The sequence below is a fragment of the Cinclus cinclus genome, chromosome 8 (genome assembly GCF_963662255.1).
Source record: "Cinclus cinclus chromosome 8, bCinCin1.1, whole genome shotgun sequence".
NCBI lineage: Eukaryota > Metazoa > Chordata > Aves > Passeriformes > Cinclidae > Cinclus > Cinclus cinclus.
The window spans coordinates 22,565,722-22,593,149 of record NC_085053.1 but is presented as its reverse complement, the minus strand read 5'-3'; the positions used below and the strand labels follow the sequence as shown (position 1 = coordinate 22,593,149).

The window sequence follows — 27,428 nt, the reverse complement described above, 5'->3', positions numbered from 1 at the left end:
ACAAATGCAGGTACCTTCCTAATAGCTGCAGGGGTTAAGCATGCTTGGAGCACAGGGGAGCTTTGAGATAAGCACTGAGTGATTCCCTGGCCTCATCAGTGAGCCCAGAACGATTAAGTCATTGAATTGTCATAAATTTCATATAAGTGAGGGAACACACAATTGGTAAAGTATTATTTACTTCTCGGGATGGAGCTGAGGGCAAGACCACTGTGTGAAAGGCACAGAACCCTGCCTTCATCCCAGGGCCTGGTCTGTCATGTCCTATCACCCCAACACACCATAGGACGTGGGTGGGTCCTTGAGACCTCCCCGTCTTAGGGACTTCAGCTCAAAGTCCCTGGAGCTATGCTGGGCAGAGCCCTGGGGTGATAACACAGCCCAGAGTAGCGAGAAGGAAGATCAGGACCCAGCCCCAGGCGTGACAGGGGAGTGGACAGCAATAGCAGAATGTCTCAGACCTTGAATTTCCCAGGGGCAGCAGTAGGACAGGCTTCTGTAGGACTTCTGATCTGCTGATAAAGCCTTCTGCTCCAAACACCCAGGCTGCTTTGGCTGGGTTTTTGCAAAGAGAAAAGCAGCAGGCAGGCAGCAAATATGGCCAGGTCTGCATGCATTTCCAGAGAATGTGGAAGCAGTCTTGGGGAACACAAAGTTCACTCCAGCTTTTACTTATCCACAGCCATTCCTTTTCCTCTGAATTATGATTAGATTGTTTTACAGGACCTAATTATAGGCCCCTGTTTTGACACTTCCTTACTGGGTGCAGTAGCAAAGTCCCTGCCCCACTAATTTCACCAGCAAAAATTAGCAGGGTTGGTAGTGGCATTATCCCACATTGCAGATGGGGGCCTGGCCATAGAAAGAAATTTGGGAAAGAGTTGGGAACTGGCCTTTGATCTTGTACAGCTCCAAGTCAGATCTGCTTTGTCTTCAGGATAAATGATATTACTGTAAATGCAGGGTAAAGAGTTGAGATGAAGGAGGGCAGTCCTCCTCCGGTGGGTGTGCATTCCTGAGGGCGCTGTACATTCCTGAACATGGGTCCCATGGGGATAAAGTGTCATTTGCTTCTCAGGACAGAGCACCCAGGCAGGGTCCCTGGAGGGGAAATCACCACACCCGGAGGCCAGGGGCTCAGATGCTGCTGAGGGGTTACAAAGATGCTGTGACACATTACAAGAAGAGCGACAATGGAACCCCTGGCTCACAGTTTTATAATTTCCCTCAGGAGCAGCTCAAGTTTCTCAGCTGTGAAGCCAAATGTCTTTTCTTCTTTTTGTGGGGTGGGTTTGCCAGTCATCCAAATGTAACATGGGCTAGAAAACTGCTTAACTCAGGACCTGCAACATTCTCTGTCTTTCAGCATCTGTGCAGCTTTTGTGAAGGACAAGCCTTGCGGCCTGCTGCAGCTCTTCGGCTGTTTCTATCTCTTCTGGTATTGAAGAAATTTTGGGAACAGCCCTGATGACTCAATAAAATGAGGTCTGGGTTTGCTCTGCTAAATAAGTGTCACCATTAAACAAGGTGTGGGAGGTGAGAGGCAGTATCCAGCACCGAGCCTGGTCTAGCAATTGGGTGTTTTAAAGTCACAAATGTGTTTTGCTGGGTTGTTAGTGACACTCGTCGAAAAGAAAAAGCAAGGAAGAGCAAGGAAGCGAGTGGGGATCCCAGAGGATGGGAAGGAAAGTCAGAGCTGGGGCATTGCTGGGCTCCCCCTGTGGGAGGGGACTTGGGGTGCGCCACAGCTTCACTGGGGAAGAGTTTTACCCATCTGGGTCTTGTTTTTTCCTCCTGGTCCGATGCAAATATTTTGTGCCCGAGCTCCCTTCCACGCCCCGCCCGAGGAGACCGTCAGGTTCAAGTCGCCGTGCCCCAACTTCCCCTCCGGCTTCCGCGGGAGAAGGCGAAGACGAGGAGGCACCTCCTTCCCGCAGCAGGATTTGAATAAGCAGGTGAGAGCATCGCCTCCCTCATTAAGGTGTTTGATAATTGACCCGGCGCTCATTCCTGCCGCAGCCCCGTTCCACCATGCCCGCCCGCTGCCTGCTCCTCCTGGGACTGCTGCTCCAGCTGGAACCTGCCCTCTGCCAGCAGGGTGAGTGCGCCCGGCTGCCCGACATCCCGGGCAAAGAGGGACGAGGGAACGGCAGGCAGGTGCGCCGAGCTCCGGGCAGGTGGAGCTGCTGGTGGGACAGCTGTGGGCGAGTCTCTTGGGAAGGGAAAATACATCCCAGCCCCTGCCTGAGCTTTGAAAGACGAGCTGAGCTTTAGCTCCAGCTTCGCATCACGACGGCTGGGTGCCCGGTGGGTTGAGGGGTTTTGCTGGAGATGGGATATAAAGACTTTCTATCTGTTTTGCTGAAGGCTGAAACTGCCACCTGAGGTTTATCTGAGCTGCTCGCACAGAGATAAACTGCTCTGATTTACCTCTGGCAGGACTGTGCGCCGAGATGAGTGATCTGTTTTCTTAAGGCTATTTTTCCCCTTTCTTTCTTTTTTCTCACTCTTATCCTTCAGCAAGTGTTGTTCTGGGTTGCTCCCCAGGCTCTCAGATCCTCCTGTTAATCTGTAATTTTGATCATTGCTGAGGAGAGGGAGCAAATATTTTCCTCAGCAGATTGACCTCCTCTTTTCCTCCCAAAGATTTAACAGAGAAACTTCCTGTGCTAGGGTATTATTTTTAGGAAATTCACTGAAGGGCTTCTCTAGTCCTAGAAATAATGAGGAGTAATTAAAACTCATCTGGTGCTGCCAAAGTCCTGGAAAATTCCCTCCCCCTTTCTCCTCATGATGCCCCAGCCCTGACCACTCTTCCTGTGTTTGTTTACCAACTTGCTGAGGATTTAACAGTCTGGGGTGTCCATTGTCAGCGGGGTTGAAAGTTTTGCTGTTGCTTGGAAAGAGAAAAAAAGAAATCCTTTAATGAGGATCCAGAGGCTGGTACAGCTTCCTTAGAGAGTGGAAAAGACAGGGCAGCCAAAGCTTTCCAAACACTCTGATAAGGTGTAGTAAAAAGCAGGTCTGTGTCTTCAAATTAGTTGTTGAGTATGGAAATGGAATTGCAACAATTTCTCTGGCACCAGCACTTCCCTTGGTCTGCTTTGTAGCTGCAGATGTGTGGAGACACAGCTGCCAGGGCTGCAGATTCCACACTGCTTAGTTTGGCATTGGAGAACTTCTTTCTGGGGAAAACCCCATCATTGCCATAGGGCAACACAGGGAGGAGGTGGCAGAGCCTGAGAGACAGGCTGACCCAGGAGGGGCATCCCCAGCGAAGCATTTTTCCAGGAACACAGTGCTGTTTGCACAGGTGAGACTCGTCCTTTCAGCCATCCCTCCTGGCAGGGCAGCAAGGTGTGCTCCGTGGGGCTCCAGCCAGGGCTGGGACCCAAACATTTACTCCCTGAATAGATCCTATCAAGCCCTTGCTTCTGCCTGATCCCCATTCCTCCTTTCTTATGCCCCTGCAAATTTCCCAGTGGGTATTTCAGCCCAATGCAGAGGCATTTACCATTCCCTTACCACCCTTATCTCCCCTTGCAGCCAGGCCCTACGTGGTCTCTCAAAGCCAGAATCCCTTGATTTTGGTTTGGTGTTTTCCCTTTTGGCTTTGGATGCTCTGAAATCTGGTGGAAAAAGCCACATGAGTGAGATTTCACTTCAAAAACATCCAGTACCTCCTGAGCATGGTTGCTCCAAGGAAGTTTGCTATCACTTCTTATCTTCCCCACTCCTTTGCTGGAAGATCACAAAATGCAAATTTGGCAGTTTAAGTTATTGCTGACTTAATTCCCTGGTTGACCTTGAGCTCCCTTAACCCCAGCAGGAACCTCACGAAGGGCTGGACCTGACCACCCTCACTAGGTTTAGGATGGAAACCTGGTCCTGGCAGGAAAAACAAACTACACCTAATAAATAAATGTGACCAACAGCCAAGGGCAGAGTGAGGGATGAGCCAAAATTCAGCCAGGAGCCAATAGGTGTGTTTGGGGCTGTATTCACAGAGGGGGTGGGCAGCAGGGCAGGAGCATCCTTGGCCAGCCCCTGCTCTTCCCCACTGTCACCACAGTATTTCAGTCAATATATGCTGACACAAGAGGGAATTTCCATCTGAATTCCTCCTGCCTGAGTTTCTGCCCTAGGACCTTGCAGAAACATGACAAATGTCTCTGTGGGGAGAGGGGGGGGTGAGAGATGTTACTCAGGGCTGTTCTCACAGCCCCTTGCCCGGGAGTGCCACTGCTTTCCAGACTGGTACTGCTGGTGAGTCAGCTGGCCAGGCTGATTTCACTTCAGAGGAAAAAAGAGCTCTGTTTTGGGGTTTGAGGCTTTGTTATTGTTTTATTTATTATTTTTTAAATAAAAGTCTCTTGCAGTAAGGAGGGTGTTACCAAAGGACAGTCCCCCCTCGAGGAGAGGAGAGCTGCTAGCAGCAGAGCCTGTGTGAAGCTGACTGTGAGTTAGGAGTTGGCACGTGTGGGGCATTCAGCCTTCTCTTACTACTGCTAGTAAAGATTATTTTTTGTTTATAGCGGAGGCTTGTGAGAAAAAGGAAGTGTTCAATGTAAAGTTCCTGAGGGAGACTGAAGTATCCACTGCTTGTCCTGGAGCAGCTCAGCCTTGCAGGTGTCCCTGGCTGGGTCTGGGTGTGCTGGGGCTGATGCTGGGCTGGCAGGTGTCACCCTCCACCTGCCCCATCTGTCCATGCAGAGGATCCACATTGTGTGAAAGGGTCGGGGATTTGATCAGCAGATGAGGAAAAGTGGGGTCTGAGTAAGCAGTAATTAAATCTCAAAGGGATGTGGCTGTATGGACGTGGTGTCCCTTAGTGCTGATGTGAGATCACTTAAGGATGAATTTAACTATGTCTGAATGCTCCAAAATCCACTGGGAGGCAAGGAGCAGCCATCCCAGCAAAGGCTGGGACAAGGTTGCCTCTTCTCACTGCCTGTCCTTGCATCCTGCCCACTTCCAGGAATGTGTCTCAGCCTTCCCACCCATGACTGGATTCCTGCTTAGGTCTGGATAGAGAAAAACAAACTTGTCAGTCTGTTCCATCCCTGGGGGAAATGGGGATACCCCAGTCAGACCCCCACCCTCTACCCCAGTGCTGCTTGGACCCCACACCAGCCCTGCCTGGACTTTGTGCTGAGGTTATTCCTCTGAATGCATCCGCCTTCAATTCCTGTCATAAATTGTTTGCTGCTCTGGAAACTTGTTGAATGGTGCATCTTACTAGAATTCACAATGACAGCTTTTTGCTGTGAGAATGACAAATAAATTTTACACTCACCCTGTTATGGAGTCCTTATTTTACCAGTTATTATTTGGGAAATATCCTTAGAATGATGTCTGTGACATCTGGGGATGGAGAATAAGCAGTTTGCTGAAATGCCTCTGCCTTCCTTCCTTTTGGAAAATTCTCCATCACTCCCTTCCTCCATGTCCCCTAGGCCTTTCTCCCCCATCACAAACTCACCAAGGAGCCCCCCAAGGTACATGTTTATGTATTTGTATGTGTGTGTCACTGAATATGGGGCCCCAAAGCTGCAAGGCACCACACTTCACATGCAAACACCAGTGAAAACGTTGTTAATCGTACTTTATTTCATTGCTATCACCCAGGTAAGCCTGTCTTAATTGACAGCAACGTGTTCTCCTCAGATTTGCAGGATCAAGCTCTCATCTAGACCTTGCTGAAGTTGGATGAGACAAGCTCTGTGGATAAAGCCTGAGGATGAATTTCTAACACATGTTCTCTTCTTTCCCTGCAGCCCGGGGCAGCCTCCAGCCGTGGGCACAGGGTGTCATCGCAGTGGTTGTATTTCTAGTCCTGGTGGCCATCGCTTTCGTGGTCAACAGGTTCTGGTGTAAGGATAAAGTGTAAGTGTGGGAGGCTGGTCTGGGTTGGGCTTAGCTGCCTTGGCATAGGTCACTTCCAGCAACCTCTGTGCCTGTGCCAGGGCTGGGAACACTGTGCTTGTTGTGCTGGGAGATGGGCTGGGAGAGCAAAGACTCCCTGTCCTTTTATCCCTGTCCTGGTCTCTGATCCCTGTTACTGATTGTTAGGTGAGAGCTTGCACCACACAAATGCTGCCATGAGAAAGCGCTGTGCTGGGAATGGTAAAGCCACATCATCATGGCTGTGTTACATGGGCATGTGTTCAGGGGGCTGGCCCAGACTGGTTTTCTATGGCTTTTGGGGGTGCAGTTCCCATGTGCCTTATATCCATTGGATAATAAACCTGAACCAGCTTTTTTTTGCAAAGCAGACAGAGCCAAGCCACGAGAACACACTGAGAGGAGCTGGGAGAAGGGAGGTAGCCAAGCAGTGGCAGTACTCTCCACCTGGAGCCCATGGCATAGGCAAAGGTGGTGTCTTTATTCATCGGATAAAGGCTCTGTGGGGTGGATTGCCTCTTGCCTGATGCTGGCCAAGCAGAGTCATAGTCTGCTGCTCCTGCTCAGCTGAGCAAGGCCAACTGGCTAAGTTGCAGTAATGTGACTTTGACCCCGAGCCCGAAGGCAAGAGGGGATGAAGACCAAAAAGCACCCCATATCTGTTTCCCAGTTCCTCTGCACTGGTGGGGTTGCTTTAGTCTGGAGTATTCTTGTACCTTTGCATTCCTGGAGCCTCTCAAGGCTGAGGAGGTGGGGAGCTGGTATATACTCTGATGATCATCTTTAGCCCCAGAGGCATTTTAACCGGGTCCCTTTGGGATGCATCCCGGGCCAATGCATAATGCAATGTGTGTGTATATATATTTATATGGTCTGATTTGCCACTTCTGTCTTTGTTTCCCAAACCTCTGTTCTCAAACTGAAGGAACCCCCAGCCCGTGGAGGGGCAGGCAGGGACAGTGTTTCCCACTGCTGCTGGTGCCTAGCTGCCTTTTCCCAGCATGGGTGCAGAGGATGCTGAGGCAGGCTCGAAGGGGGATGGTGCCTTGTTTTAATTAATCTGTCCTTTCTTCAGAAGAGCGGGAGTGAGGCTCGGCAGCCTGGAGCCCTGCCAGCTCTGCGCTGTCACTGTGACAGCAGCTATCAGCTCCAGACACTGCCTGTTTATGCCAGGCTGTTCCTTGGAGAAGCCTCTGAAACTGCCCTTGGGCAAGTGCTGGAGAGGGCAGGGACGTGCATGCAGGGTGGACCTGCACCCAGCCTCTGCAGCTAAATCTCCCTGGCACTGCTCAGGCTACATGCTTGCTCCAGAGCTGAGGTTTTGGAGTCTGGCTGAGGTTTAACACCCCATCCCTGCCCAATGGTTCCTTCTGCAAGAGATCCAGACTCGCTTTTGAGGGAGAGCAGCTTGGCTTTGCTCACATGGATGTGCACAAGGACAGCCCTGTGCCAGGGCTGAGGCACCAGCAGAGCCTTGACTGCTCTCTCCTTGTCCCTCAGGATCCACAGGGGACTATTTTGTAACAGATTACATAGAAATAGACTGGAAAAACCAGTTAGCAGGAGAAAACAATCCCATGTATTGACAGTGAGTCCTGCTGACTGCCAGCACGGTGCTGGGAGTCACCGCTGCCGAGACCGGGGTTGGGACTTGGCGCAGCCTCTGCTAACCTGCAGAGAGGGTGTTTCTCCTTCTCCTTGTCCTTTTCCTGCTGGGAAGGAGGCTGAGCAGTGTGTCCAAGGACAGAATCACGTCCAGGTCCTTTATTGTCTCTGTAGTGTCATCACCAGTAAGAGGCTGCTCTCCTGCACGGCTCCTTTGTTGCTCTCCCTCAGCTCCTCTCTTCTTTGCCTCCAGGGAAAATGTCGAGAACGTGGTGAGTGTGGAGGACAAGCCAGATGCTGTCACATCCAACGGCCGTGAAGTGAGATGTGTATCAGCTGCAGCTGACTTCAGGTGAAGGACCTGCTCAGACTTCTTCCCCATGGCTCCCAGGCTCTGTTCTGTCCCCCTGGGGACAGCTCAGACATACAGAGCTGTGGTCTCACCCCCTCAGGGTCTTACATGTCCCATGCACCTATTTTGGGGGCTTTTAACATTTCCAGGGGCTAAGCACAAGGCAGTGAGGGAGTATTTCCTTCTTCCTTATCTCTCTCCATCCCTGCAGCTGAGCTCCACAATCCATCCACCACCTCACAGCCTGCTACACCATATTTTTCTTATGCTACATCATAACTTTCCAACAGTGGAAACCACCAAAAGTGACCACAGGTCACCATGTAGATTGTGACCGTCAAAACAGCCCTCACTAAAAATTATAGCAATTCCCACTCTAGACGTGGCTCTGGTGCCTTCAGGGTTCATCCCTCCTGTGGTCCCCATCTCGCCCCTCACTCAGTGCACAGCTGGCACCAGCAAGGTCAGGATGCCAGTGGTGGCTTTGGGGATGCTGGTCTGGCTGGGACTGAGCTCAGCATTGTGCTTGTTCCTCCTGATGCAGGTCCAAAGAGAACCAGCACGCCTATGAGAACTCTGTGGAGCCTGAGGAGAAGGTGATCACCACGGCCATGTAGCAGCACCCACCCGCCAACCTCCTCTTCCTCTCAACTTGCTTCCCGCTGTTGCGGTGGGCATTTCCACAGAGACCCCTCTGCACTGGCACCCCCTGTGAGTGATGGGGCCCTGGCCTTTCCTCAACACCACCGCCTGATCTTTCCCTTTTCCACCCATGGGACATGCTCTTGTCCCTCTGGGACTGGTGTCCACATGGGCATTGGTCCCCAGGAGAGGTCTGGAGAGGTGCCACCTCTCCTGCCTGGTGGTCACCCCACCTGGTTGGCGAGGTTGATGTCCCAAGTCCCAGGAGCGTGTTGACTTGTTGAAGACACAGAGGGGATCCCGCTGGGTGCCTGGGACCTCTCGGTGCTCCCAGCTGCCCTCCAGGGAGCTGCTGATGGAAAACCTGCTCTTTTCTCCCCAGTTCACCCCCCTTTTTATGACCTACACCATGCATTTTAATGTCAGAACAAACCTCCCTCTCTGTACATATCTTCCCGGTGAGCAATAAAGAGAATTGTTGCCTATGGCAGCAAAGAGGGTCGTTCTGCTAATCAGCCAAAGGACTTTCTGGCATTTCCCAGCCTTTAGGCAGTTGGGAGAATGAAAGACATCAGGGAATGCTCAGCATTTGGACTGCCCCAGAGCCTCAAAGGGATGTATAGGGAGGTGAGAGCATCATCCCACTCCACTTGTCAGGTGGGATTACTGAGGCACTGAAACAATCCAGCACTTCCCAGTGCTGCTTAATGGGAGAAAGGCAGCACCCCCTGAATCCTACTGACCTCAGTGTGCAACCCTACAGCCAACTGGGAGCCATTTCCAGGGCTGGAGGCTGTGGATGGCAGTCATTCATCAATGCTGCCAGGAAGTGGCTGGGAGATGCTCTGGGCAGTGCTGGCTATGCAGGGGCAGCTGGCCATAGTGCAGCCTGCTCCTGCCAGGCTGTTCATTAACCAGGATCTGTCTTTTGCTGTGGTGGGGACAGTGCCAGGGCCACCACGGGAACAATGAGCATTCCTAAGCTGTGGCATTTGTAGAGTGAAGTGAGAGACCTCTGATGCTTTGGCCATTCCTGGAAAGTGAGTTACCCCACTGGGTAGGAGATTTATAAGAGGGACATTTTTGGCAGCCTCTGGTTTTGGGGGAAGAAGGGTGTTTCTAGGGCTCTGCTGTGCACTTCTCACAGCTGAAGATGCTGATGTCTCTGTCAAGTGGAGACACAAAAATTCAGGCAGGTGTCTTCCAGTAACAGACCCGCCTCGAAAAGCATTTTCCCTAGAGCCAGAGCAGATGAGTATTTAAAAAATGCCCTCAAAGTCTTGGCATTGAGAAATCACAACTCCCCTTGAGAAATTGCATGGGAGTGGAAGAAAACAGGCGGAAGGGTTAGAGGGTTCAAGCCCTCAGATGTGGAGGTGGGATGGCTGCATCCCCAGCATCACGTCAGAGCTGTTTCCATTTGCCACCCTCCCTTGGGTAGCTGGAGGCTGAGCCAGCCCCAGGCTGCCTTCTGGCCCACCCCACTCATGCCCCTGATGGATGCTGCTCCCCTGACTTTCCTCTCACGGGTGCCAAACATCACGTGCATTTGGAAAAAACAAGGTTCAGTGGCACTGCTGCACTCAGCAGGGTTTAAGGATTAGTCATTGCCTGTTCCTGCCATGTCAGCACTTGGGCTGGGGGTGTGGCAAGAGGAAGGGAACCCATTAATTTTTTACTTCTCAGTTGCAAAAGAAGTCAACAATGTCATCCTTGTAATGAGTAACAGGAGGAGTTTATTCCCTGCCCTGTGTGCACAGTGAATGTGTGACAGATGCCTGAGCTGTTCACCCTGCAATGCTTGGATGTGGGTTTGGAGTAGAGGTGTACTGAGGGCTCAGTGGGTCTCACTGTCTCTTTTCCCCTGGATCCCTCCCAGGGCTGTGAGTCTGAGCAAGGACAAAGTTTTACTGCTGGGTTTGCCCAGGAACATCTATGCTTGGTCTTGGTCACAACCAGTGCCCTTTGGAGTTCATTTCCCTGGAGAAAGCACCTTATGCAGGAGCCAGTGCTATGTCCCAGCAGGGTCTCATCTCTGCACTGTCCAGGGTGCTGTCCTGCCTCAGTTTCCCTTGTCTGTGAAGCAGTAACTGAGGCTGACTGAAGCTTCCTTCCCACGAGCTGTGCAGTCGCTTGCAGATGCTTCTCGGTGTGATCCTAAAAAGAACAAAAGGGAGCGAGCATAAATGAAATTTATTGTTGGAAAATCTTAATTAGATTTTAAGCCCCAAAGGGAGAAAAGTGAGGTATTATCTGACACAGCTAATGAGTGTTAAGGGTCCATTGTTATATTTCTTGTTTACCTTTCTGTACTGGCTGATACAGCCCAGATCCTCGCCTGTACTGCCATAATTAGGATATCTCATCTCTTGCTGATAGGCTCACGATGCTCTTTAAAGCACAATGCTGTCTCATCCCTCCCTGGCAGGATGAGCGTGATTGGGAAGACAACTTCTGGCATGGCAGTGCTCATTCCTTCCACACTGCCCTGAAGAGTTGGGGAATGTCCTCCAGAGTCAGGGCTGGACATGAGACCTCCAGGTGAGGGGCACCTCCCACAGCCTCAGCAACCTCTCTGAAGGGCCCCGAGCCAACTTGCCCGAGGGCCAAATCCTCCCCAACACCTTTTTCCACGCAGCACACAGGGATGAAGGAGTCCTTCACAAACCTTCCCATGCCCACTAGTGAAGCGTGAGGACACCATGAGTGTTCTCTCCTACCCTCCATTCCTTAATGTCATAATCTCTGAAGCCCTGGGCTTCAGGAAGATGTCTAGGGTTGTGTTCTGCTGCGGACATGATAGTATCCTTTGGGGCAGAAGATATTCGGGGTGGGTTTTTTTGCATCCCTACTTTGTTACAAGTTGTATCATAACTTTTCTTTGTGACCTAGGAGGGTGCAATCCATCTCTTGGAACCCCAGATAATTCATCCAGTGGGATATCCTGTTGAAAGTCACTGTTACTCCAATGCTTCCCCAGTCTGTCCTGAGGCTCTTTAGCTGTGAAGGTTTGAGATGTTTCTGTTCCAGCTGTAACTGGAGCAGTTTGGGCAGCTGGACACCTATGATATAAATTATCCCAAGGTAGTTTAATTCCAGTCTTGCTGTATTCAGGTAAACTGCTGCTGGAAGCAGCACCAGCTCTCTCCCTGCACCTGAACAGAGTTGGGGTTTATATCCTGGCATTGGGCACCTTGACACCCGAGAGGTGTGATTTGGATCTCCAGAGGAAAAAAGGGAGCCTTTCCCACCCTCGTGGTCCTTTGGGTGAGGACGAAGCCCAGGCACCCAGGTGGAAGCCAGGAGCATGCCATGGAGGGGTGGCTGTGTGTGGGCAAGGGGGCTGAAAAGTTTTTGGTCTCGATTCAAGCCACTGAAAGCCAGAAGTAAAACACCATCCATTGTTGGTTTATACACCCGTAGTAGCCAAACAAACATCCCCGGAGCCTGTCCTTATCACTTTATTACACCTGCTAGAGTGAATAGATTAAAGAGGATGGGGGAGGGGGGAGAAAGCTGAAGAATCCAGCAGAAAAACTGGGTTTTGGGATTGTTAATTATTCTCTGGGGTCTCTAATCTTTAACTGGCAAACAGCATCGCTAACTGTCTTAAAGCCCCTCCTGGAACATCCTGATAATAAGCCATCTGCATGAAGGCACCCCGTTATCTGCCCTCCTCCAGCCGCCTGTGACATGGCTGGAGTGGGAGATAATGAATGTGTGGTGTGTAATAACGACACGTCATTCATGATTATCGGCCCGATACCCAACCTTTTAGCTCCATTGTTTGTGCTTCAAAAAGAAAGGGGGGGGGGGGGGGGGAAGGAAAAGAAGAAGAGAAAATAAAAAGGAGAAGGGAAAGAAGACAAAGGGGACTTATTGGTGCTATGCATTGTCCCAGGGTCCCCGAAGTGTCTCCCTGCCAAAGGGGCTGGCTCTCGTAGCATCTCCCAGAGGGTTTGGTGGTCCTCGGGAAGGACTCGCCCGTGGATTGGCGGCTGCTGTAGCCATGGTGATGGAGGAGCGAGCTGAGACAGCGCAGACATGTCACTGCCTGGCAGGGAGATATTTGGGGCAAATGCACAGGCGATTAGATCTGTGTCACTGGCTGCTGCCCGGCTCCTCACGCAGCTCCTTTGCTGCTCTCCCAACTGTCTGGTGGTGGCTTGGCAGGGGAGGTTATCTTGTACAAGCTGCTGTCCCGAAACTGCCACCGTTTGAAGGTGGGGAGATGTTTGTGCTGCTCAGTTTGACCTGGCTAAGCTGAAAACTGGAAGAATTTTCTCCAGGTTGCTGCTGCATTAGGGCTTCACGGAGCATCGGTGCTGCGAGACCTTCCCTCAAAAGATTTGGCCCTTCAAACTGCACACCTAGTTTAAGCATGGTTCTTAACAGGAAGAGATTTTGAAGTGTTTGGCTCTGCTTACCTCAATTACTGTCATAGCTGCCTGGAATAACAATCCAATTTTTGCATAAAAAAAATGGCAGCAGTTTGTCCTCTCTTTCCCAGAGAGGAAAGCAGATTACCAAGAGCAGTTTCCCTGGAGAGAGTCTCTGCTGGAAGTGGTTGGGGTTTGGCCATTCATAACAATCTAGCAATCAGAAGGACTCTTGGAAGCCAAATGGGCAGCTTTGGTCATGGCAATGAATGGGAGGATGGCCCCAAAACAGAGGGCACTGTACAGGTCATGGGGTGGGCAGCAGCTGGGGGTCCTACCCCCCATTCCCAAACCAGAATATGTTGTAGTAACAGCTTTCAGTGCCACTGGATTTCTTTTGGAGCCCATCCCCAAGGAGACTGGGATGGGTCTTTGTGGCCAAGCCCACCCAAAGCTTGTTTTTTGGCCCACCTGCTGGAAAGCAGATGAGCAGAGCTTCAGGGTGGTTTGCCTCTTCCCAGGTGGGTGGCTGAAATGTCTGACAAATAGGATTTTCTCAGTAACCAAAGGGTGTTTTTAAACCTCTGCCCTCTGAAGGCCCTGGTGTGCTGGAGCTGGGGAGGAGGACAGCAGGAGTCTGACCTTCCAGACCTGAGTCCACCAGTGGAGCCAGGGCGGTGGCACTGGCATCTGCACAGCCTGCACCCTGTCTCCTTCTGCCCAGATTCTGACATCTGTCCAGGCAGACAGGCAGACATACAGACAGACATGGTTTGGATATGTTGGTTTCTGCAGTGATTCTGGTGATGCCAGTGCTGTGGGTGAAAGCTGCTCAGCCTTGTCTGTCACCATGGCATGACACACATTCAGGCCTTCGTGCCTTAGTTTCCCCTGATGCCTGCTGAGTGCCCGGGCCCTTCCAGGGACAAACTCCCCCTGGGCTTTGGGTAATGCCACAGACACACTGGGGACTCTGACAGAGCAGCGGCTGCTCCGCTGAGGGTGGGGACAGGGATGTCCCCAGGCATAAGACATGTCATCTGCCTTACTGGGCTCACCAAACCCAAGGGGTTTTACCAGCGACCAGTAGACTTTTTCTGGGTCTCCCACTGGCCACCTAGTGATCCATTTCACACCCTGGACCTGCAGCTCATCCAGAAGGTCCACCTGGACTGGGGCTGGGGAAAGGCTCCCTGTGCCCTCACAACAAGCCCAGTTCCAGGGCCAGTGTTCACCTGCACCCCTTGGGCAGCCACTCTTGAACTGAGCAGTCAGTTCTCAGCCTCTGCAGGACAGGCTTTGAGCCAGACCCACATCTCCTCTCATTTATTCTGCAAGCTTAATTTGTTCTTACCACCAGCACCTTTGTGCGTGCAGCATGTAATTCTGTTTTGCTTTGTTTGACCACAGATCATTTCAGTTGTTTCCTTACCATTGAAACCTCTGGATCAAATGTGAGGTGGTGGATGGTGTGGGATATGTGGAAACAGGCTCAACAGGATGCATGGAAACAGTGCCTGTGGCTTGAGAAAACACTGACAGTGCTTCACAGTTTGGGCACAGCCTTGCCTCTGGCCTGGTGGGACTCCTCTTGTACCCTGCTGGGCCCCCAAATGCAAAGGAAGCCAGAGCCAAGCTTGGAGATCCTCCCCACAAGGCTTTATTCTCATTTCAGAGAGGAGAACAATGCTGATCACATGCTGTTTCCACTGTGCCAAGTGCTTCCTTAGGTTAGCTGGTGGCATTTTCTGTGCTGGCTCCTGAGCACCCTCTGCTCAAGGAAGTTCATAGCCGGGGCAGAAAAGAGCCACAGGCATTCATCTCCATAATGGTGGGCACAGTGCCAGCCCCAGAACAGGACTCATTGGGAGGGTGGTGGATGCAGTGAGGCTGCTGGGAGGAGCCCTCCTGACCCAGGATGGAGGCAGGGCAGGGACTCTGTGCTGGGGCAGCACCCAGGCTTTACCCATGCAAACCATGCCAGGTGTTGTTCACTGCCAAGCCCAAGCGGGGAACTGACAATGGGACAAATCCACGGGCAGGCGGCAGAAGTCCTGTCAGGGAGCATATGAGGGCAGGCTGGAGATGAGGAGATGAGCAGGGCATGGAGGATGCTTGTGGAGGTGAAGGATGAGCCACAGCCATGCTGTGGAGCCCCCTTAGCAGTGCTGCTGCCCTGCAGGGAGGGGAACTGGACCTGCTGGGTTTGGTGTCTGTGGGCTCAGTGAGCCCCTCTGGACAGCAGTGGGACAGGGGTTAATATGGGAGAGGTCCAGTGTGACCACTGTGGGCTTGTTTGATGATCCTCTCTTAAATCTCAGGGTGGAGGGTGTCCCTTAGGAGAGCTCTTGCCCCCCTGCCATGGTACCCTGTGGGATTACAAAATCTTCTTCAAATGCAGATATATCCCATTTTTGGACTTGAGGACCAGCTGTGGTACCATTATGGGAATCTTGGATGGGTCCGGGTAGAGCTCGAAGTGAAGCAGGGTCAAGGCCAGCGCCACCTTCATCTCATTCATGGCAAACTGCTGCCCAATGCAGTTCCTGGGGAGAGGGTGACAAGTGCTCTGATTGCTGCCTTTGTCCCCAGCCACCCCCGAGCTGGGCTCACCCCATGTCTAAGCTGGGGGACCTCCAGCTGCTGCAGGCTGAGCTTATCTAGTAAGCCCCTGATGCACCCAGCTCTCTGGTGGGGTATTGCTGTTTATTTTATTATTAAACATTGAGAAAAGATATGAGATTGAGAGAACAAGGGCTTACTTCACTAGGAAGTGCAGCCAGGATCCAGCTAAAAGCACAGACACCTCCAAAAGGTTATTTTTGTCTCTGTGTGGTGATCGTCTTGCAAGCTACTGAGACATTAGTATCCTATATCTGTCTATTGGTACAGCATGGGAGCCATGGAGACTTGGCCCCCCTTAGCTTTGAGGGGCACTGGGATTCACCCCAAAATAAGGGAGTGGTGTTCCCAACACAGGCAACACAAAATGTAAACATCTACACAAAGCCACAAGAAAAATGTGTGCAATCCTTCAGTGACCACAGAGCTGATGAAGTATGGAAATCCTATTACAGGAGATGTTGTAATACGAGATCCTGTTACAGAAAGCCTGCTTGAGTTGGCCAAGCCAACTTGGATTGTGGAGGTTGAGGGAGGATTAGCCTTAGGAGCTCGCATCTGAGCTAGGTCTCACATGCAAGGCAGCCTGATAGCAAGGAAAGGGATGAAGGATCTCCCACCTGGATCCAGCAGAGAAAGGCAAGAAAGCGTGGGAGTGCCTCTGTGCTGAGTTCTCTGGAGAAAACCTCAGGGGATCATAAACCTGTGGGAGCAACAAAGACCATTTGATCATTGTTTGGTCTAATGTGAACAGCACCAGGTTCTTCCCTGGTCCCCAGGTTAGGGCTGGAAGTGGCCTCTGCTCTTCCTGGGGGAGCTGCAGATGACATCTCTCTATGAAGCTGCTGAGTGGATCGTCCCCTTGGAGATACCCACGTCACCCACTACAATGCCCAAGATCCCTGCAGGTGTTTTCTCACCCATGGCAGCAAGGACCAAGTCAGGATCCCTCCATTCCAGAGATGCCTGATCCTTGCTCTCCAGACAGCCACTGGAGAGAGGCAGCTATGCACCCTTTTCTTCAAACTTTCCAGTTATTTCTTGAAGCCTCTAAAATATCATCTTCAAATCACACATTGTCTTGGGGGGTTTGGGACTTCTCATACCTTTCTAAGTGTGTGCAGGGCAGCTGAGAGCAGTCAGAGCATATCTGTGTCACCATGCACAAAGCAAGATTATTGAACACCCTTTCCCAGCCCTTTGTCCTGTTCAAAGCCTCTGGGGTGTTTGGTAACCCCACTGAACTTTAAATTTAGATGTGGACTGCTAGAATGACAAGGGTTAAAAAAAAAAAACATAGCAGGTAGGCACAGGCTGCCTTCTTCAAGGGGAATGGATGTCTGGGCTCAGAGACCATCTTCCCTCTCTTGTTATAAAGGTGAAATACCTCAGGGTCCTCCCACACATCCCGGTTCCTGTGAATACCAAATATATTCAGTCCAACCTGGCAGCCTGTAAAAGAAAAGTGAGAAATAGCTCATGACACCTCAGAGTGAAAATGCAGGAGAGGTGTTTTTGGGATGCTCTCCCTTCCTGGGCTCTGCAGAGACTATTGCAAGAGACCTGGCAGGGATCTCCTGAAAACCTCACACATCAAAAGCATAGACCTCAGAGCCGGGTCTCTTTTTTCTATCAGTGTATCTCTTCCACTTGGCCAGGAGCAGCACTCCACAAGTTCCCTCTCACCACCCTTTCCAGGCTCATTGTGGTGGCAAAGCTGTGGTAACTCCATACAGCTACAGGAGAAAGGAGTCTGGAAGACCCTCCAGCCCCTCCATACAGAACGAGGAAGCCACTCTTGTCACAGAGAGCAGCATGAAGGATGAACAAACTCGACAGACCTGCTGGCAAACTGCGTCCATCAGGAAATGTGACGGGTTTGGAGAGCTGTCGGGACACAGCAGGAACTGGTGGGAACAGGCGTAAGCTCTCTTTGATGCACATCGTGGTGTAGGTCATCTTCCCAAGGTCCTCCCTGAAAACAAGCTTGCTGAGGATGCCCTCAATCCCTTTGTCTATGTCATTGACAAAGATGTTACTGGTGTGTCCCAGTACAGACCCCTGAGGGAAACCACTTGTTACTGATCTGGACAATTGACCACTACCCACTGGATGCCACCTTCCAAACAACTCCTCAACCACTGAAGATTCCATCCATCAAATCCTTATCTCTCCAATTTAGGGAGAAGAATGTTGGGAAGGACTATGTCAAAGACCTTCAAGGATAAATTAAAGTGTTCAAGGTAAAGGAATAAGAAGTCCTAGCTCACCACTCAATGGAATCTCGGTCCCCCAGGATGCCCTGGATCTCTTCCCTGCACCGTTGCTGGTGCTCAGGGTGTATTGCCATGCAGTAGAAGAGCCAGGAGATGCCACTGGCTGTTGTGTCGTGGCCCTCAAACATGAAGGTGTCCACCTCAGCACGCAGGTCTTCATCAGACATTCCAACTCCATTTGCATCCTAAGAAAGAGAAGAGCATGTCATTCCCATGCACACTTTTATTTTTATACTCAAAGGACTTGTATGATTTGGTGTCTCTTGTGCTTCCCTTCTTGTCCTGATGTACCTTCAGTGCCACACAGTTCTGTTCTTTGGAATTTGGTACAATCATTTCAAACATTCACCTGGCTACAAAGAAGAATGTCCAGAAAATCCAGATGCCTCTTCTTCTGGATCTTTTCACGTTCCTTCTCATTGGAGAGCATCATCTTTCTTTCTTGTATTACCTGGTCTGCATAGAGGAGAGATCAGCTCTGTGCATCCTGCCCCTCCAGAGTACCCTCATGTACTCGATGGCTCAGTCATCAGCTTGGACTCTGTTTAATGTGTAAGCCTCTGGCCAGTCCATGCTGTAACCTCTCTCTGAGCCATTCCAGGGCAAGTGGGGGAGAGGTTCAGCTGGGAAACAGGACTGGGGAGAAAGGGGCAGGAATACCTGTGTGGGTATGGGCCAGCTTGCAGGCATGCTGAAACTCACGGCCATTGCTAGTCAGATCATAGAAGACATCCTTGAAGGACAAGGTCTGGATTCTATGGCTCAGGAGGTAGCTCAGGTCAAAAACAGCTTTAATATAATAGTGGGAGTTGCTGTAAGGAGGCCGAGGTCAAAACTGGTGTTAGAAAAATGAGTGGTGAAACAGGAGCACTAGCTTTCCCAGGGTTTGGAAATTCAGGTACTGACCTCTGAGTCTGACAGTTGGAATCAAAACTGAAGGCACATTTCATGATGCTGTCTAGTGTCATCAAGCTGATATCTTGAAAGAGCTCCACTGACCTCCTCTCTGTGATCTTCTTGTCCCATTTATCCTAGAGGGAGAGCCATGGGTAAGGACAGACAGACCACCATCTGTGGTCAGATTATATTTTCCTGTCCCTCTTCCTAGATCCACTCTGCTGATTGCTTTATTTTCTGGAAGCAGAGGCCGTAGTTCATGATCTATTCAGTGAACCTAAACTAACTTTTCTGCACATTTCTTTTCCCAGGTGTAAAAGAATACACATCAGGGTATGAAAAAATATTCTTGCAGTATCTGACTGTATTGGCAAACAAAGAGAAAGAATAAGTAGAATGGTCAAAATAAGGTGAGGGGAGCAATTTTAGAACTCCAAAACTGCTGCAAAAAATCAGTGAAAGTACAAGCTCTCTAAGTGCTGTCTCTTTCTCTCACTCATTTTTTTATTTTCACTGTTTCAGAGCTGAAAGGTAAAAGTAGCAGGAGAGGGGATTCTTACCAGCATCACTTTGACTGAGTCTGACATCAGGGTCACGTAAGATTTCAGCACATCATAATGAAAGGCTGGGGTGAGCATCTTCCTGTGCTGGAACCATTTGCTTCCATCTAAGACCAGCAGCCCCTTCCCTGAAGCATGAACAGCAAAGGCACAGTCAGTTCCTGCAGGCTCTGATCACAGCTCTGACAGCATTACTACTACTTTTGACTTACCAATCCAGGGAACTAGGAATTTGTAGGTTACACTAGCCTTGGGATCTGTAAAATGGAACAGATATAGGAAATGTATGAATAACTAATGAATTCAACACAACAAAAGAGAAAATTCAGGATAAATTTGCATTAGATTTTGACCTCTAAATCACATGATAAAATTTATCTCATTTCAATACTTAAAATACTGTACCACCAGAGGTAGAGTTTAAAAGTGATCATCTACAATTGTGACTACAGTGGACTTGACAAAACAGAGGAAGTTAGAAGAAAAAAGAAGTGTGTAAAAAAGAACCAGCCATGGCAAATTCCAAAACTGAGAACAATGAATGGGAATCACTGGGGATGACCATGTACATACCACTCATGTGCTCCACAGAAGGGAGCAGAGGAGAAGACTTAAAGTGCCTTCTGAGAGTCATTGCCATGACAGCTCACACTTTTTACTGGGTTTACTGGGAAGCACAAATATTGTGGTGGTAGAAGCCATAGAAGATAATAAGATAGATGACCTCTAAACTGGGAACTGAGAGGAAACTGGAAGGCACAGGCACCTGGTCTCTGTTTTGCACAGGAATACAGACTGCTTCATGAAACCTGGGGCAGCCTGGGAGTTTGTAAAGAGGAGCAAAACAAGAATTGCAATAGCTGTGAAGGAAGCTGGCAGAGGGGATAACTCCAGGCAAGTTTCCCAGTATTTTCTTGGTAGGAAATTGTCAAAGACTTCTCAAAACCAATGGTAGAGACTCACCTGTTCGGCCAAGTATGCTTTTGGCATATTCAGGATGGTGGATGATTAGAGAAGGCAGGACTGGTCCAAACCATCTGGGAAAGGCATAGGGATATTCTTCTCCCCAGGACACCAACTTGTGTAAAATGTTTTCAGAATGTATCTGCAATGAGAGTTCATCAGGGATTAATAAAGGCAGAAAGAGAGGGACATACCAGGGAGAGCAGAGGTCAAACCTGCAGTCTTATGGAAAGCACATGCAAGACATTGTCCCTTGGGAAATGAAGAGTGGGCAGACTTGCCACACAGGGGCTCTTATGCTGCAGGAGGAGGAGAGGATGAGTGTTGCAAAGGGACCATGCACAAGAGGCAAAGCTGCCTGAGGCACCAAATCCCAGCAGCACAAGACAGATCCATGGAGGGTCCCTTGCTGGGCTGGTGGCAGCTGAGACACCTTAGGGATGGCCTGGGCTTGGCTGGCATGGGCAACACCAGGATGCCTGGTGGACAGGCCACGAGGACCAAGACTGTCACACCCCTGTCCCCCAGTTTCAGCAGTGCAAGGTGGGCATGAAGTGTGAAAGCAAAACACCTTCACTACAGAATGGTGAAAATGGCTTCATTAAAACACCCTGCTTTTGTGGCCATGTCTCCTTCAGGGTAAGACACTCCTATTGGTAGAAGGTTTCATGTAGCAAAGAGACATTTTATGATTACTCATATTTAAATAACTTCATGGAAGTCCCATAACTCCTTGTTTAAGGACATGATTGAAAAGAGCATGACTCTTTTTTGTCAAATTGTGCACACCACATATCCAGCACCCATTCCTCGTGCCCTGCAGAAGCCTTGGCACTCCCTGTGCAGAAGTCTCTCCTGTAGGAGACAGGATCAGGGGATATGCACACCCCATCTAGTCCTTCTCATCCTGACTGATACCTTGCACAGGTGGAAGAAACCCACCCTGGCTGTGCCCAGCTCACTCCTTACCAGGTGATTGTGGCCATGGAGCCAGTGTTTTGGGGGCCCAGGGAATGCCTCCAGAGCTTTGATGAGTTTCTTCCTCCCCCGGTAGAACTGGAGCACCTTCAGCAGCACAAAGATTACACCAAGCAGCACAGACAGCTGCAGGACGACAGCAGAAGGTCTGGCTATGTTGTCTAGCAGAGATGCCATGCTGGTCTGGGACACTGCCTTTTCCTGCCTGTTTCTCTCCTGCTCTTCTCACGCCAGAGCCAGGTGGGCAGCTCAGTGCAGGTAAAAACCCTCTCCTTCCTCTGCAGGAGATGTGTTAGGTGAAGTGGTTCTGACAGCAATTTATAGCTGCTGGATTATCACAGCAAACACTGCGTCAGCTCAGCCAGTAACCTGCACTCCCACTCACCCTTGACCTGCTTTCCACAGCCTATCGCTGCAACCTGGAGAGTAAACAGCCTCTGAATAATTCCTGCTTTCTCTGAAGTCCCAGCAGTGCTGTCACACAGTACTCCATGCCCAGGTGGATGAAGCCAGAGGAGGGAGGAGGTGAGATGTAGGCAGGCTGAGGTTCTAGCTGAGCTCCATGCTGTCCACTGAGAGTTCAGGTGTAGAAGCCTTTCATATGCCCACAGGAAATGAGGAACACACAGGCCAGCTCTTCTCAATGAGTGGGGTGCATGGATTTAGCCACCTTCACCTGTAAAAGCAGTGCCCTGGGTGGCTGCAGCATCACCCAGTTCTGCTGGGCTGTAATCCAGAGAATGGACATAACTCCAGCAGCACACAAGGGATGGGGCACTGTTCCCCAAGGGCTCCTTCCACAGGCAAGCCAGGGGACAAAACTGCTGTCCAGAGGAGTTACCATGGCCAGTAGATGAGACAAGGAGAGGAAAAGCTGCAGAGCAGTGAAGTGAGCTGCAGCAAGGTTGAGAGCACATGATGGGGAGGTGTGATGGCAAGGCATGTTCCCTCTGCAGGCCTGGTGAGCCCTCCTTCTTCTCTCCACATAACATCTCAACTTCTCCAAAAAAGCTCTGAATCTCTGCATTTTACTCTCTAATGCAGTGCTTGGTTGGGTACCAGGTGGGACCCTCCTTGCAATCCCACTGCAGATCCTGGATTCACATCTCATAAGCCCAGAAACCTGGAATGGCAATGTGGAGTTGGTGAGGAACTGGGGCTGGAAGTCTGATGTGTGTGGGGGACTTTCATGAACATTGTAAAAAGCAGGATACCCAGATGGGCTGAAATAATGTCCCATTTGTGTCTTGGGATATTATGAGGATCAAATGGGTTATCAGCTGTGGAGGCTGAGTCCAATAGACTACAATAAAAGGGCTGCTGAACTTTGTGAGTGCTTCTTTTCACTGTAACACATCTCTGAGACAGAGGACTTCTGATGTTTGGGCACTTCCCTTCAGTTTTTAGTCTAAAACATGCCATGTCTCACATTTTCTGCTTGTAGAGTCACTTTGTTGAAAAAACCCAGTTTATCTGATGTTCATTGTCATTGCCTTGGAGAACATCCCTGGCAGACACTACACAGAGCAGAGTTACCTTTTCACACACTTGGCTACCTTCACTGAAAATTAGTGTATCATTTTATACTGAGCCAGCTGTGTGAAAGTTCAGGTGAGAGATAAAGTTTGATCATCATGAGGCAGGAAGTTGTAATCAGGTTAGGCATTTCTTAGGGGGGGCTTTGGCTGTAACCAGAGCATAAGGGATCCAGCTTGACATGACAAACTCTCTTGTGAGGACTTGCAGAACTTTCATAAATATTATGTTGCTGTGTAGCTGGGTCCCTCACAAGGCCTGCACAAAGAAAAGAGGGAGGTCTGATGATTGAGCCTTTGTTCAGTGCCAGAGGAGCTGTTTGGAATATCCTGTGGTACCTACATCATCACCAGACTGACCAATCCAGATTTGGCTGGCACCTCTCAGCAATCCCCTACAAAATAACCCATAAATACCACCAAACCCACAGCTGGAGGGGCCAGGCCAGTGGATGGCATTTCTGGTGCAGCTGCAGATGAAACTTTTATAACAACACAGAAATTCTCAGTGGTGACAAAGTCCCTGGAGAGTGGGCCAATGAACAGGGTCAATTTTTACCAAATTAACTTCCTTATAGTTATAAAATAACCAGTAGCCACTGTTGAGCATGAAGCCAAGGAATATGTGATGTCTTGTAGGTCAAGTGAGATGTCAAACGCTGAGCTGATGCATAGAGAAGGGAGAGAACATAGGGGACAGGGTGGCTAAATCCACATTTGTGGAGATTTGGAGCAAGAATCTGATTTTGGCTGATAGCAAAACTGGGTGCTTAATCCAGCCTCCAGCCTCTGCATTCTATATTTCACTGGTGGAGGGGAGAGAAAAACTTTTCTCATGTATTTTAGAGGTTTCACAGCATGAAAAGCCATGAACACTCACAGCCTGGGGAAGAAAACTCAGGAGGTTTTGCATGGGAAGAAACGATGAAAGTTCAAAAGGAAAAGTGAAGTTGCTGCAGAGCTGCAAGTGGAGAAAAATGAAAAGGGACAGTATTGGTTTAATCACTGTAAGGGCTGGGGACAAGGCTAGAACAATCTGATAGCACCTGAAGAATCTACAGCCCTGGTCATAGAGGACTCCAGAAGAAGATCTCAGCATGAAAAAGCAGGTACAAGGGTCTTCTGACAGCCACAGCAGTCTGGGGAGGCTGGCAGGGGGAGCAGAAGCTTGGCTTGACCTTCTGGACATTTAAAACCAGTGAAACTGCAGTTGGGTGTTAAAGGACACTTAGAAAGTTGTCAAAGATTTGCAGAGAGCCTCTGGAGGGTTGACTCAATGCTGTGGATGTCCATGTGATGGCAGTGGGGCCACAAGAGTTCAGGCCATCAGCATAAAACAACCCACTTACACTGAAGAATTTCCATCCCATACCACAACCACGGACAAAGCAGGCTGTGGAATTTGCTTTCTGGGTCTTGGGAATTTTTCCACCCACTACAGACACCCAAGCAGAAGAAGAAGAGGAACTTCGTCACTGATTTAACTCATGCTTGTTGGAATTTATTGCAAAAAAAAAAAAAATTGCAAAAAAATACTGAGCAGGTGAAATTTAGGTGGCAAATGGGTACTTTGCCCCAGAGCATGACCTTGCAGCAGCTGCTCTCCCTGGTTGTGCCTGTGTTTATTCAGATAGGAAGAAGAGTCCAGGCCCATCTGTCCCTGTGTGTTCCTGCAGCACTTAGTGATGACAAATGAAATGTAGCAGTAATGCCAAAAAAAAAAAAAAACCCACAAAAAACAAAAACCAAAACAATAACATTTCAAACTTCCAAACACATGATAGATGAGAAAATCATGTCAAGAGCCCAGCAAGTGTTGCAGAGTAATGCAAGCTGCCTGGATCCCATCTGACCACACATGTCTCAAGGGTGAATGTATATCTGGAATCATTTAATACAGCCGTCTTACAAATACGTTGCAATACTTATTAAATTTACAGGCTGCTTCCAGTGTAAAATCCCAGCAGAGTTTAGATGGAAACTGCTGGTGCCATCTGACAGTAAATTTGCCTGGAGAGTGGCGTGGGTCCTGTGCTGGGACTGCATTGCCGGTGCTGTGAGCCAGCTGCTCTCCCTGCCAGTCCTGCTGCTTCCAACATGCCTGGCAGCATCCAAAAAAAGTGCCAGCACTGAACTGAGATAGACAGACACCCTTCATGTGACTGGGATGTGGCTGTACAGCTCTGGTGACAATCTGAGGGGAAAGGAATAACTGTGGGGTAGGTGGCATCTTTGCCCTGCTTCTGTGAGAAAAATCCAAGACATTTTTAACTGAAACAAAGACTTACCTTTGTTTTACCTGGCACAGCCACTTCCATGAGTTCATGCCAAAATAGTTATCTGAAGGTCTGAATCACGCAGTCCAAGGTCAGCCCATAATCATCTTTGCAGTTACCCTTTCTTCAGAATGTAGGGAAGGATTAAAGAAGGAGGTAAATTATCTGCAGCAGGTGCTTGGCTGTCTTTATTGCTGTGAGCAGTACATCCCACATGACCTGGTCTTTTTATTATTACCATGTCTCTAATACCTAGAAGGGGAAAGGTAAAAGAGGGGAATGGATCTCAGGAATCAGTTCTGGAAAGACCTGGCTCAGTTTGACACTGGGGTACTGTAGCTCCAGAGCCCTGCTGCAGCTTCAGCCCTGCTCTTCAGTTCAGAAGCAGGGCAGCCATGGGGAATCTGTGATGCAGGACATGAGATGATGCAAGATGTGGGATGATGCAGATGCAGAATATGGGGTGTGGGATGCAGGCTGGCCGGCCTGGCATGCAGTGCTGGCCCATGTGGCTCAGGGAAATTGTGAGCTGGGCTGCCATGTGTGGTGTTATTTGGCAGATTGTCTCCAGTTCCTGGCCTCGGGGGGTGATAACACCAAGGAGAGATTTGTGAGCAGATTTTATGCTGGGTTTGGGTGGCTGCAGGGGAAACCAGGTTCTGCTGCCTTCTCATGTGAAGAAACCACGAGCACAACTCTGAGAGGACAGTAAGAATGCTGTGGGGCATCTTCCCTTTTCCTCTTCAAACATGAAGAGGCAGCTTTTTAGTGAATCCTAAAAGTCGTGAGGGAGACAATGACTAAATAGGATGAAGACAGGAGCAGTCAGGATTTTCCATTCCAAGGCCAGGAACATTCATGTGTTGGATGGTTTGGCTGGGACGGCAGCAGTGCAGATTTTCCTCTACCCCCAATTCCGTCTACTCACAAAAACCAAACCAAACCAAACCTGCCCCAGCCTTCTACCATATTCATTACCTCCTCTGGACTTCTAGAGTATTTGGTAAAACAGGTCACCAACTTTTAAAACTTCTGCAGATTCCCCAAATAACCCATGCCGTGGCTTTAGAAATCTCAGGGAGTGCTTGAGGTTGTGCAATCTCTATCTACCCAAATGCAATTTAGCAGCTGCCATTTACTTACCTGAGGACTGGTATATCAAGTTCCCCTATTGTGATCCCCTTTAACCTACTTTCTTTCAGTGGGTACACCATGATTTCAGCCTTTGCTCTTGCTCATTAAATGCTCATGCTTTAATCTTCCACATTGGAATGCCAAGGTTCATCCAGTCCTCTTTATATAGTATTTTTTTTTCAAATCTTGTCTTTATAAGAAAATTGCATCCAATACAGAGATTTATGTAATTTACTTCTGGTAACTTCAGTTATTTTGATAAAAAATTTTCTCATTTTGCACTTTAGAGAAATAAGCTTGGAGTGAATGCTGTTGCTTTTATACTTAAATCTCCAAACAGGGTTGAAGGACACTGTCTCATTTCATCTGTTGAAAGAGATACAAGTGAAAAATTTTTGAGAAATATTTGTATTTATGTATCCAAGTATGATATTTGTTGTGATTGCAACAGCAGTATATTATTGATCCATATTACCTTTTCCATCTCTCCATGTACAAAACATCCACTGAAGATTGCTGCTTGTCAGTAATCTTTTCTCTTGGTTTTGTGCAATGCCTGTGCCTGCTCTTGTGCTTACGGACTAGCATCCCATTCACTGCAGCAGTTTTTCAATTTATCAAGATAATTTTGTATCCTAACATGGCCCTCCAAAGAGCTTGTGGTGTCTCATAGTTTCATAACTCTTGACATTTTGATAAGCATACTCTGTCTCCACTGTATAATTCTGGTTTCAGCTTGAGAGCTGCACCTTGTGTCTCAAGAGGGGACAGGCAGCTGGAGCAAGTGGATTTTCTCCTGGGCTGTTCCAACACATCCCTGCAAACCAGACTCTGCAGGTGAAGGCTGTATGAAGTCAGCTGCTGTCTAACTGCACAGAAGCCTTCTCACAGTCCTGGAACCACAGCTGACATCACTGTGATGATAATTGCAACAGCAACTTTTTGTTTTTTCACAGTTTGATGTGTGATAGTCTATCCCAGTAATGATTCCTGCAGAGGCAGAAGACAGCTTGCTAGTGTCCTCCAGTGTACCAACTCTCCTAATTTTATCAGTTTAATAAAATAAAACAATACTATAAAAAAGAGGGTCCCCCCTCCCTGACCACCAGACACACTTTCTAACTATCAGAACTTTGATGACTGATTATTGATCCCTGTTTAAGAGTTGCCCATGGAAGGAGATGCTGTGCTGGCTGGAGACCCACAGGCAGTTTCCTGGCCTGTCCAGGGTGGCCTCTTGCTACTCATGGGCTTCGTCGCCATCTTCCATTTCTAAAGGGGTTTTACACTGCATTTATGATGAAG

At 49.3% G+C, this 27,428-nt stretch overlaps 2 protein-coding genes across 10 annotated transcripts; one reads left to right on the top strand and one right to left on the bottom strand.

Annotated features, from left to right (window-relative positions):
- The first annotated feature begins 336 nt into the window (after positions 1 to 336).
- On the top strand, positions 337 to 27,079 carry PDZK1IP1 (PDZK1 interacting protein 1). 7 transcript variants are annotated; one of them, XR_009933370.1, is made up of 8 exons: positions 337 to 605; positions 1,367 to 1,955; positions 2,020 to 2,098; positions 5,778 to 5,886; positions 7,763 to 7,861; positions 8,406 to 8,572; positions 10,932 to 11,044; positions 11,396 to 11,915. XR_009933370.1 is itself a non-coding variant. In XM_062496994.1 (6 exons), the coding sequence occupies exons 2-6, from the start codon at positions 1,596 to 1,598 to the stop codon at positions 8,476 to 8,478; spliced, it is 720 nt and encodes a 239-aa protein (XP_062352978.1). In that variant the 5' UTR covers positions 340 to 605; positions 1,367 to 1,595; the 3' UTR covers positions 8,479 to 8,988. The 7 variants fall into 7 exon arrangements, 3 of the variants coding, with proteins under 3 accessions (XP_062352978.1, XP_062352980.1, XP_062352979.1); XR_009933369.1 differs by lacking the exons at positions 10,932 to 11,044; positions 11,396 to 11,915 and adding an exon at positions 26,859 to 27,079; XR_009933371.1 differs by lacking the exons at positions 10,932 to 11,044; positions 11,396 to 11,915 and adding an exon at positions 21,255 to 21,273.
- Positions 14,661 to 21,418, bottom strand: LOC134046487 (cytochrome P450 4B1-like). Of its 3 annotated transcripts, none has more exons than XM_062496992.1 (12): positions 21,143 to 21,418; positions 20,201 to 20,315; positions 19,450 to 19,494; positions 19,238 to 19,365; positions 18,687 to 18,811; positions 18,441 to 18,592; positions 18,130 to 18,236; positions 17,775 to 17,965; positions 17,346 to 17,479; positions 16,892 to 16,956; positions 16,125 to 16,207; positions 14,661 to 15,428 (listed from the first exon to the last, which is right to left on the bottom strand). In XM_062496992.1, exons 1-12 carry the CDS (start codon positions 21,353 to 21,355, stop codon positions 15,260 to 15,262), a joined length of 1,527 nt encoding a protein of 508 aa, XP_062352976.1. In that variant the 5' UTR covers positions 21,356 to 21,418; the 3' UTR covers positions 14,661 to 15,259. The 3 variants fall into 3 exon arrangements, with proteins under 3 accessions (XP_062352976.1, XP_062352977.1, XP_062352974.1); XM_062496993.1 differs by having other exon boundaries at positions 21,149 to 21,418; XM_062496990.1 differs by having other exon boundaries at positions 20,201 to 20,342; positions 21,170 to 21,418.
- Positions 27,080 to 27,428: the final 349 nt, after the last annotated feature.